This window comes from Lathyrus oleraceus, chromosome 4, assembly GCF_024323335.1.
Source record: "Lathyrus oleraceus cultivar Zhongwan6 chromosome 4, CAAS_Psat_ZW6_1.0, whole genome shotgun sequence".
NCBI classification, from domain to species: Eukaryota; Viridiplantae; Streptophyta; class Magnoliopsida; order Fabales; family Fabaceae; genus Lathyrus; species Lathyrus oleraceus.
This window is the reverse complement of record NC_066582.1, coordinates 303,781,893-303,793,695: the sequence shown is the minus strand read 5'-3', so window position 1 is coordinate 303,793,695 and position 11,803 is coordinate 303,781,893. Positions and strand designations below refer to the sequence as shown.

At 37.3% G+C, this 11,803-nt stretch overlaps 1 protein-coding gene across 2 annotated transcripts; it reads left to right on the top strand.

The window, feature by feature from the left end:
- Positions 1-1,552: 1,552 nt before the first annotated feature.
- On the top strand, positions 1,553-11,291 carry LOC127075241 (sucrose transport protein SUC3). 2 transcript variants are annotated; one of them, XM_051016727.1, is made up of 14 exons: positions 1,553-2,059; positions 2,225-2,290; positions 2,869-2,967; positions 3,052-3,116; positions 3,232-3,316; positions 3,430-3,463; positions 3,602-3,701; positions 7,668-7,743; positions 8,106-8,462; positions 8,613-8,756; positions 8,917-9,150; positions 9,301-9,364; positions 9,444-9,487; positions 10,577-11,291. In XM_051016727.1, the coding sequence occupies exons 1-14, from the start codon at positions 1,805-1,807 to the stop codon at positions 10,745-10,747; spliced, it is 1,794 nt and encodes a 597-aa protein (XP_050872684.1). In that variant the 5' UTR covers positions 1,553-1,804; the 3' UTR covers positions 10,748-11,291. The 2 variants fall into 2 exon arrangements, with proteins under 2 accessions (XP_050872684.1, XP_050872685.1); XM_051016728.1 differs by having other exon boundaries at positions 1,948-2,059; positions 3,052-3,136.
- The last annotated feature ends 512 nt before the right edge of the window (positions 11,292-11,803 follow it).

Here is an 11,803-nt window from a genome sequence, read left to right as displayed (position 1 = left end):
CTAACTTCTGAAAGACGCAAGAGTAAAAGGGGATAAAGCACCCATCAAACTTGTGAAATATTCTTTTTCTCGTCTGGAACCGGTAGAATACCCCAATCAGAGGGAACCCTTATTTATAAGGTACTAGATGACATTTCTTCCCCTTAAACAAAAGCGGGTTTATTGGATAAATACTCTGGTCCGATCTAAAAGTAATCTTCCACCTGATCGCCGCCATCAAACTAATTAATCAAACAAAGACCTAGGTTCACCAAACGAAGCGGAGCGATACAAAGAGGATGGACACGTATGTGGTAACAACAAAAAAGAAGAAATAAACGAATAACACCTCAATCCTCGTAGGAAAGTGGGCAAAATGAAGATCAACGATTCATATCGAATATCAAGAAAAAATATACGAGTATAATCTATATTCCATCTTATCAATCCAATAGAGAGAAATGAGCACTTAAATACCCTATGTAGGGTAATTATTCCCTAACCTGCGTGCTTAAGGTGGCATGTTGGAGAGAAGAAGTAAAAACGATTCAGTAATATGACAACCTTAAATGCTCTTGTCCCCCGCTCGTTCTGTTACAGATACTGAAATCTTTCAATTTTGAAGTAAAAAAGATGAAACATTGTAAGGCTGATTGCAGTTATTAAAGACTCCCAGGTGTCCTTTAGTGCCCGATAAGCCTTGGGGCCAACTGTTCTGGGACGACCATAACCTTCAGAGCCGATCATACCTTTCTCCATCCGACCATCTTGAGAGAGAACACCTCGTGCCAAAAACATATCAACCGACTACTCAATCACACTTATAGAATCTCCTCATGACCACTGGACTATCATATACCTAACCCTATGAGATCTATACCTCAAGCGCATCCAACAGTCCTCCGAACTCCACGTGTAAAATATAACGACGTCGTTATTCTTCTCCCTTATATATAGGGAATGACACCATTTCAAGTAACAAATTTCGAACACAATTTAAATATTCTCTACACTTTCAAATATTAACTTGAGCGTCAGAGTGCTAACCTTACAGGTACACTCCTGCTCCTCCGCATCAGAAGCATTGCTCCGCCACAACTTCCACATATAATCCTATTTCTGGTTATAGAACGAAACTTGGTCTATTTCGCAGGCCTCATCTAACAGATCTATGATGCAATTTAGACTTGACTCGTTCTCTTCTTCAGCGAAGTGTTCACACTACTAGGTAGGTTTGTTTATTTCTATACCATTTAAAATGGAGTTTTTCATAGATGAATAAGATGTTGAGTGATATAACCACAATACTTATATATGAACGATGGTTAGAATCACTTTCGATGAATTCAACATTATATATAAGATATAGTTGAGTTGACTCCAACAACTAAAATGAACACAATGCATGATTTAGCGAAGATGTTGAACAGACAAAGCTCTGAATTGACCCTTTATATTGAACCGATCTTATTAGACGGTTCGGGGAAATTCAAGTTTGTTTTTATTTACTCCGTAACAAAAGTAGATCTTCATAGGAAACTATGGACCCACATAGTTCAAGTGGTGCCACGTGGCAGTAAAAGTAGGAGACAAGGTACCATCCTTGACGCTGCTGCAACGTAGCAGATCTCGCTAGCAACCATGGTAGCATTCCATCATCCATCTTCTTCTTCACCCGCCCCAATTCTCTGACTTTCTCTCACTCTCCCTCTTTTCCACGATTCCATTCCCATTTTCCCCTCAAAACAAAACTACAAACCCTAGAAATCTTCAACCATTCCATTTTGGAAACTCGATCTGAGTGAATGTTCAGAACACCGTCGCAATGGCGGGAAAGTCTGACGCAGTATCGATCCACGTTCCTTACAAGAATCTAAGGAAAGTTTCTTCCGCCGCTGAGGTCGAACTCATCGGCTTAGACGAACCTCGTCACCGGATCGACCTCAATTCGCCGCGCTCCGATCAAATACCGCCGAAAAGTAACGCCTCCACAATTCACCTCGTTCTCAGTTGCACTGTCGCTGCCGGTGTTCAGTTTGGTTGGGCTTTGCAGCTTTCTCTTCTCACACCTTACATTCAGGTCCAAACGCGATTAACCGATTTATTCTAAATTTTGACCAGATCCGAATTTGTGTTAGAATTGCTATATCTTCGTAAATTTTGATATGTTTATTTCCCTTAGATTACGTTTGGATTTTGATTATCGATTTACTATAGTTATTCTATTTGTATGATTTTGATGCAGACGTTGGGAATAGGACATGCGTTTTCTTCATTTATTTGGCTTTGTGGCCCCATTACAGGTCTTGTGGTAGGTTTTCTTCTCATCTATGATTTGAATCAGCATCACATTTGGAATTTGAAGTTTATTTCATGTCCGGCCTTACTATTTTGGCTCTTTGCTTTCTATTGCTTCATTAAAATATGTTCAAGCATCTCTATTTTTTTTTGAGTTAGTTTCCATTTGATCGTAAGTGATATTATTGGCATATACAACAATTTTATGATCAATGGTAATGTGTGCCTATGCGAACTATTTGTAAGTTTGCATCTGCCTCTTGCTGTTTCATCCTTGTGATTTATTTTCCTTAAGCCATTCTTTAGTATTGCTGATATTTGCAATCCCAATTTTGTTTGTTTGTTGATGTTGTGTTATCAGATAGCGGCGCCATGGCCGCTATGGCGGGTATACATGGCGGTTATCGGGCTCGCCACAATGGCAAATACCGGCCGATATTGCTGGTTTTTTCGCCATAATCCGCTATAATGGCAGGATTTTTGGCTCTACGCCATGGACCGCCATCCACCATCGACAACACTGGATGGTGTTCTTCAAACAAATTTATGTTTTGTTATTGTTGGCGCTGGTTTTAAACTGGTAAATTACAGGTTCAACCCTGTGTTGGTATTTGGAGTGATAAATGTACTTCAAAATTTGGGAGAAGACGTCCATTCATTCTTGCAGGATCTCTTATGATTTCCTTGGCTGTAAGTATTCATAACACTCTTGTTTCCTGACATGCTTTTTTTACATTGTATTGCATATAAGCTAAGCTAAGTCTTATAATTTAGGTGATACTGATCGGGTTTTCTGCAGACATTGGATATATATTAGGGGATACAAAAGAGCATTGCAGGTTTCTGTTTCAATCATTTTGTACTTTTCTTACTCATTTAATTTATTCTTCTTTTTAAATTTCACTTAAATGAGAAGATATTGATGGTACTCATCCGTAAAAAACAAAATTGTAGTACATTTAAAGGGACTCGAACAAGGGCTGCTGTTGTATTTATTCTTGGGTTCTGGATGCTGGACCTTGCCAACAACACAGTGCAGGCAAGTTTTTTAAATGAATTAAAGTGTGCTTCCATTACATTAACTTTATACTGATGATGATGTAGTTGAACAATGGGAAACTAAACCCTGTATTTCTTGAAATTTAAATATAGGGGCCAGCTAGAGCACTTTTGGCAGATCTGTCGGGTAAGCATTTCTTATTGTGAAAGTAAATTGTTCAAGTTCTCAACAGCCACAATGGGAATCATTGTTTTTCATCTTGCATTAAAATATTTGTTTGGTAGTCATGAGACATTATGAAATAACACTTTTGCTCATTCGTAGGTCCTGATCAACGCAATGTATCAAATGCTGTCTTTTGCTCATGGATGGCAGTGGGAAACATTCTAGGATATTCTTCTGGTGCTAGTGGAAAGTGGAACAAGTGAGAAATTACTAATGTTTTGGTGTCATTCCATTTTCTGCACACTGTTAACTATATAAAATCCATTGCACTGCTTAGTAATTGAACATTTTATTATTATTACACTCATTTTCGGAAATGTGCGCTCTTATAAAAAGGAATAACTAGACACCAGTCAAGGGAGAATAGTTGGTTCTACACTTATGCTGTAGTATTATGGGAGAATGCATCTTTAGAAAAGAATAACGGTTTGAAACACAAACATGGATGATAGACATGACACGTTGACACTAGGAATGTCCAAAATATAGGGCACAACAACATGGATATTTATATATAATAATAATAATAATAATTATTATTATTATTATTATTATTATTGTTGTTGTTGTTGTTGTTGTTAGAAATGCATAGAATTCATAAATGGCTGAGAGAATTCTAAATTGAATCTGTTTCTGTTTTCTATATTATGATAGTTGAAATCGAATGACAAGGAGTGAGATCTATTTATTGATCCACATTTCTAACTAACTTCAATTTGTTAGTTTCCTAAATTCAAGGAATTAGTTACACCTAGTGGGGATACTGTGCAGCTAGTGCACACTAGATGCAATGGCGTGGGTATCTAGACTATTCTAGTAGTTTCTAAAGTTAGTTCCCTTAATACTCCCATGCAAGCTTAATTGAGGGTGATGAGGAAGAATCCCACACAGTTAGTTTGGTTCTAAACTCTTCAAATTTGTTTGTAGATAGGGCCGTGGTCATGATATCTAAACAACGATGATGACCTAGGATATACAAAACTCTCAGCAGCTTATTGAGAACCTTTTCCTTTACAAAGAAAAGGTCAAGCTCCATGTGCTTGGTGGTACGAGCATGTAAAATAGAGTTGTGAACCAAAGCTATGGTACTTATGTTGTCTGTTGTCACAATGGATGATATAGGGAGGAGTAACTGATTCCAATTCTTGAATGAGAGATTGAATCCAGAGAAGCTCAGAGGTAACAAGGGCCAAGCTTCTGGACTGGAACGAGATATGACTGGCTGCTTCTTGGCCCACAAGATATGAATTTTTTTCCAAGGAACAAACAAGCTCCTGAGTGGACCTCCTCTCATTAGGATCAGAACCCCGACCAATATCACAGTAGGCTTAAAGAGAGATGGATGCAGGAGTCAATTGCAAGCCCCAAGAAATAGTACCTTTGAGGTATCGTAGGATGCTTTTGGAGCTGCACGTGGGAATCAAGGGGTTTAACCATGAATTGGCGCTTCTTGTTGACAAAAAAGCAAATGTCGGGTCTGATGAGGGTTTGGTGAACACCCACCACAGACGTATATTGTGGAATTAGTCAAGGGATCAAAGCCATCTTTAGAGAGCTTGAGACCAACAACCACAAGAGAAGGGAGAGGTTTGGATTCAAACATATTAGTCTTATTGAGAAGATCCTCGACATACTAGCTCCGGGATAGAGAAATGGATCCAACATGCTTGTATTTGACTTCAATACCAAGGAATATGCAAGTTGGCCTAGATCCTTAAGAGAAAATATTGAGTGTAATTTGGAGACAATATGATGAGTGAGAGTAGGGTTGTTGCTTGTGATGATTATGACATCAACATAAACCAACATGTAGACAAGGTCAGAGGCTTGAGAATAGACAGAGAGAAGAAATCACACTTAAAGTACCCTTGAATCTATCAAACCAAGGCCTGTGTACTTGTTTGAGGCCATATAAAGCCTTGTTGATTTTGCACACTAGAGTTTTGTTGGCGGACTCAAAGCTAAGGGGTTGACTCATGTACATTTCTTCTTCTTCCCAGATGCCATGAAGGAAATCATTGTTAACATCAAGTTGATGAAGTTGCCAACTTTTAGAGAGGGCCAGGATGAGAACAGTTTTGGCAGTGACTGGCTTGATCAATGCTGAAAATGTCTCAATGTAGTCATCACCCCATCTTTGGTAGAACCCCTTGGCAACAAGTCTAGCTTTGTACTTATTGTACTCCTGAGTCATGGCAGCTAGCCAAGTGGGACCAGGGCTTGCATTTTGTTTCTTGACTCAACATGAGCAATGAGGAGAATAGGATGAAGCCTAGGACAAACAATACCATCTTTGAACCTGGTATGCATATGATGAGTATTAGCAGGGAGAGACTTGGTTCTGGGAATTGGTGGTCAAGGTGGAAATTTTTTGTTTTTGTTTTGAAAATTCGGTATCCGGCCCATGGACACATCAAAGGTGCTAGTGAAGGATGTGTCCTAAGTAGGAGTTGAGTTTGAGTAGAAGTTGAGTTAGGAGTTGGGATTAAGGAGTGTTAGGGTCAGTATTGGAAGGAATAATGTGTTTAGGAATAGTGGATATGATTGCAGGTTTATAAGTGGGCTTTTGGTTTTGGTTGGGGACTAAAGAGGTTAGGATAGGGAAAAGAATGTTCATTGAAAATGACATGAGATATAAATTCTTCCATTAGGTGAAAGACACCTAACCCTTTGTAAGAGGTGGAGTATCCGAGGAAGATGCATTCTTGACACCTATACTAAGTGTTTTTGTTTATTACAAAGTCTAAGTAGTGGGAAGCAGGAGCAACCAAAAGATTTGAGAAATTTGTAGTCAGGTGGATGACCAAAAAGTTTAGTGTAGGAAGCCTCAAACTTGAGAGAAGAGGTTGGAAGCCTATTGTTGAGATAGACATTAGTGCCAAAGGTAGCATCCCTAAATTTAAAGGGCAAGGATGCCTAATACAAGAATGCAAGCCCTTTTCCATTATATGCATGTGCTTTCTTTCCATAACTCCACTCTGATGATGAGTGTCTGGACAAATACCACGGTGATTAATGCAAAAGAAGTTGAGTGAAGAGAGGAAACTCTCCACCCTTGTCAGTTTGAACATCCTTGTTTTTGAAGGAAAATTGAAGCTCTACTATGAGCTTGAATTGCTCAAATAACACGTGCTTCAGCTTTTCTTTTGAGAAAATAAATCCAACTGAAACGCGTGTGAGCATCCACAAAGGTGTAGTTCTGAAAACCAGTTGTAGAGGTGATAGAAGCTGGCACCCTTAAGTCACCGAAGACTAGTGCAATTGGTAATGTATAGGTAGTGGTGATGAGAGGAAAGCTTATGTGCTTTCCCTAAACAAGAGGAGGAATAGAAATTCAATGCTCCTTTGTTAGAAAATGAAATATTACAATTCTTCAGACATCAAGACGTTGATGACAAAGTCTTGAATACCATAGAGAGTAAGAATTGCTACTACAAGAAATTGAATCAACAGAAGGGAAAGCATTCTTTTGTTGAAACTAGTTGGTGATTGAGTCATGAGCTCCGAAAACATGTAGAATCCATCATTTCCCAGTTTTCCTTGAAGGAGAATTTCTTGAATGCCATAGAGAGTAAGAATTGCTACTACTTCCAAAAATTGAGGGAGCAGTATTGCAATTAGAAGGTGGCCGCAAAGAATAGAGAACAGAGCATCCCTGTGCGATTGAGGGAGAGTGAGACTGTGAGTGCCCGCACTGTTATGCTTTGCGCATGACAGAGAGTGTGTTAGGCAGCGATGGTCGAGAGAGAAGGTGAAGGTCGCGTGCAAAAATAAAACATAATAATATTTGGGTTGTCCCAACCGGTTCGTCCATGACCCGAATCGGTTCTGCCCAGAATCAAACAAGAACTTACCAAATTGTGCGACTTCACGATCCAGAAATGATTTTGTTCCGATCTTTCTTCGATCTTACACAAGTCGAGCTTGCTCACGATTCAGATCGTAGGGGGTGACTGAGATGTCAAACTCATGTGATTTTGCAAGTTAACTTGCGATATTTAAAACATTGGTTGCAATGCCGTGAAATCTGTTAAGTGAGTATTGCATGATTTGGAGAAATACACCATTATGTGATTTATATATGTAATTCTATTTTTATATTTACTATTAAAGTTCTTTCTATATTTACTACCAATTAATGTTTTGTCGTTTCTTACCTTAACAGATGGTTCCCTTTCTTAACAACTAAAGCTTGCTGTGAGGCCTGTGGCAATCTTAAGGCAGCATTTCTTGTTGCTGTGGTAGGTTACTACTGAAAATCCTTTTAATTGGACCTTCATATTTGACTTTCTGTTACTATAAGTTCAGAGATCATAAGCATAACTGATCTAAGAATGCACAGCTTTTTTCCTTCTGATTATTGAAACCACATTCGCCTTCAGTTTCTTTAGCTGTTTCTGTTTCTGTTCCCGTGATCGTTATTTAAAACCTTGGGTATGTGATACAAAGTGAGAAACACTACTAAAGTAAGGGAGTCATTGTTTCCCGGGGTTATTAGCTAGCAGATCTGTCAAGGTTTTCAATCATATACTGCTAAACATACTGCATTAAATGTATATATAATTTTTTTGATACCTATTATCTCATTGTGCATTATTGACAGGTGTTTTTGACATTATGCACACTTGTAACCCTATATTTTGCTGATGAAGTTCCCCTTACTACTGCAAGTCAACATCACCGGTTATCAGATTCTGCTCCTTTATTGGATGAACAACAAAATGGCATTGAATTTTCTAAATCAAAGCCTATATCTATTATAAATGAGTCCAATGGTGAGACAAGAGAGGATCATTCTGAGGAAGTTGTAAACCTGAAGCATGAGAGTTTCAATGCTGGGGAAGATCATAATGAAAATTTAATGGATGGGCCTGGAGCAGTATTGGTTAACTTGTTAACAAGTTTAAGGCATTTGCCACCTGCTATGCATTCAGTGCTGGTTGTAATGGCTCTCACTTGGGTAGGTACTTCAGTGCTTATGTTCAAAAGATTATTCTGACATCACAGTTATGTTTGTTTTACATTGGTAGTAAATGTATTTTTATTGCCTTGTGCCGATGCTTTAATTTGAGATCCTTCTTATATTTCCTCCAAACTTGTCTGTTTGCAGTTGTCATGGTTTCCCTTCTTTCTGTTTGATACGGATTGGATGGGGAGAGAGGTTTATCACGGGGATCCAAAAGGAACCACTACTGAAGTAGGACTTTATGATCAAGGTGTTAGAGAAGGTGCATTTGGTTTGCTATTGAATTCTGTAAGAACTCAATATTGAACATAATACTTTTTAAAGAGATTTATCACTAGTTTTTATCAATGATGATTGGAGACTTCGTATTTATTTTTAGTAAATTAGATTTTTTAGACATTATTTCCATAACAATTATGAATCTCACATTTCACTTATGGCTTTAAAGGTTGTGCTTGGAATTAGCTCTTTTTTAATTGAACCAATGTGTAAGTGGATGGGTGCAAGATCAGTATGGGCAGTGAGCAATTTTGTCGTCTTTGTTTGCATGGCTGGCACTGCTATCATTAGTCTAATTTCTGTCCACGATTATACTGGAGGAATAGAACATGCAATTGGAGCAAGTGAAGGAATCAAGGTTGCTTCCTTGGTTGTGTTTATTCTGCTTGGATTTCCACTTGCGGTAAGTAAAGTTTGCACATTCAAACTATTTTGATGCATTATCATTTTCCTTATTTTCCATACCAATCCTCTTTACCATCCATGGTATTAATTCATTTAGATATATATATGGAAGTTCATGACAGGATAAATTTCCATATTTATATTACAGATTACCTACAGTGTTCCATTTGCTGTTACAGCAGAATTAACTGCTGATTCAGGTGGTGGCCAAGGTTAGTATTAAATGGAGATGTTCTTAATTTTTGGGCTGTCAAAAGTTTCAGATTTGAAAATGTTTGATTTTTTCTGTAGGATTGGCTATAGGAGTTCTAAATCTTGCAATTGTTGCTCCACAGGTACCTTATTCTTCTCAAACATTGCTGTATGTTAGTCCTCTCCTCCATAATTGGAGAGCAGACCCTTTTAGAGTTGTATTGTTATTTTGTTTTTATTTATTTATTTAGTTTGATGTCACTGGTATGTGGCTGTTCTTATTACAAAACTTGTTGGAATTTCCGCCTTGGCGCCTTCATTGCGGTTTGCTCCTAGTCGCCTAAATTGCGATATTTGATTTGCCTTCATTGCAGCCTCCAACACATTCATTGTGTTGGGTTTGAAGGGGTGAATTTAGTCTCACATTGTTTAGAGATATGTCCTATGTTGTGTTTATAAGTGGAACAATTCTCACCTTACAAGCCGGTTTTGTAGGGATGAGTTAGGTCCAATCCAAATTCTAAGAAAACTTATGATGTGCAATTTGGTGTTTTGTTCTTTCCTATGCAACTGAGACTTTTCCCCCCTTTAGTTTTTTCCTGGTTATTTTGTTGTATGAAACTCAATGTAACTAATTTTACAACAGAATAATTAAAAGTTCTTACGACTGAAAAACCACTGTAATATGAAAAAATAGCTTATTTAAGCCGGTGTTATTTTTATCATTTATATCTATATATTTATATCTATACCAATAGAACTAGTGGCTTTGGTGTTCTTCAGTGTCTGCTTATGCTAATGTATCTGGCTTATTATTTAGTTGACCATAAAAAATCTGTTTTCTTCCAACCCAAATTAGGACGGTTTGCAGTAGAAGTTAGGGTGGATCCAAGGGAGGTGCAGGTCAATAAGTTACGCCTTGTTAGTTAAAAGCTGGTCTGATAAGCTCCTAGAGTAATTGATTATTTAGATTGATATAGAGGGGACAGTTTGTTGGTTGATGGGCTATTAAAATTGGGAGTGGCCAACCTTGACTTGTATAGTAGATTTATGTTTTCCCTGCGCATTAGATTATCTTAATTAACAAGTAAGGAAGAGTATATCAGTAAACTTCTATTTTGTTTTTCTGTAATTGCTGCTTTCTGAATCAGAACCTCCCTCTTTCTCTTGTGAAATTTGAATTTCTTGTAAATGTTGTTAGTGCTATTTTGATGTATTATTGGTTTGTTTAGATGATTATATCCCTTGGTTCTGGTCCATGGGATGCTCTCTTTGGTGGTGGCAATATTCCTGCCTTTGTTTTGGCCTCCATCTGTGCTCTTGCCGGTGGCATTGTTGCATTTCTAAAACTGCCAAATCTTTCTAGTAATGCCTTCAAGTCATCAGGATTTCATTTTGGCTAGCTGTTGGAAGATCTAATCTGGTAATATTTTTAACGTGTACATGGTCCTCAGAAATTGGAATAACATGAATAGTTTGGAGAGCTGGCATGATATTGTGTTATATTGCTTTCCAATACATACACAGAAAGGCGCATTCCGCATTCCATATTCAAATTCATTCATTCTTCCTCCCACATTGTGGGTGTTGTATTGTATGTAATATGTAATATATTATAAAGGCTGCACAATAGAAGAAAGCTTAGGTGCATATAGTACACATTTGTAATCACCATTATTCAATCAATTAGTGATTACAAAATGATGAGATCAATTTTGAGAGTTAATCTTGTGACTTGGGTTCACACTTGTTAAGGTGAATGGAGCACCTGTTAAGGTAATTTTAATATAATGGCGCGCCAAACGCCGTTAGTTGTCTGAAAGTAAATCTTAAAGGGATGTATGATGTAAGTATATGTATTAGGTATATGTATATGATGTATGTATTCTTTTGTAAGGAAGACTTAGAAATGCAAAAGTATGGTGCGGGTAATGGTTTATTATTTTATTTTGAGAAAAATACATTTATCAAGTGAAATGCTCTTTCCACCTGTAGGGGTGCACTTACATCTCTGAAAACTCGAAATTGCCCTTCTCGTGTCTGTAGATGTATCTTAAATCACATCTGTCTTTTAAAAGGTATTGCAAGCCTGATAATTATAGACAAATGATATTTCAGAGGTACATCTTCGGAAATTCGCTTGATTGGTTTTAAGACAACAACATTGTCTTAATATTGTAATTTTTTGAGTTCGATTTATATTAAAGTAAAATTAAGTTATATTAGAGTAAAATGAAAGTAGAAAGTCATATAATTAAAGTAAATTCAACACAATCATACATATTTATTCAAAAATGCAAAAATATAAAATAAATAAAATAAATAAAATAAATAAAATACAACAAAATATAAGTGTATGTTTAATCTCTGGCTTCTTTGTCTGCACTACAAGATATTTTGGATCTCTGCAATAATGCCTTCTATGAGGACTAACTAGGAATTATCTTACTCAAAAAGCT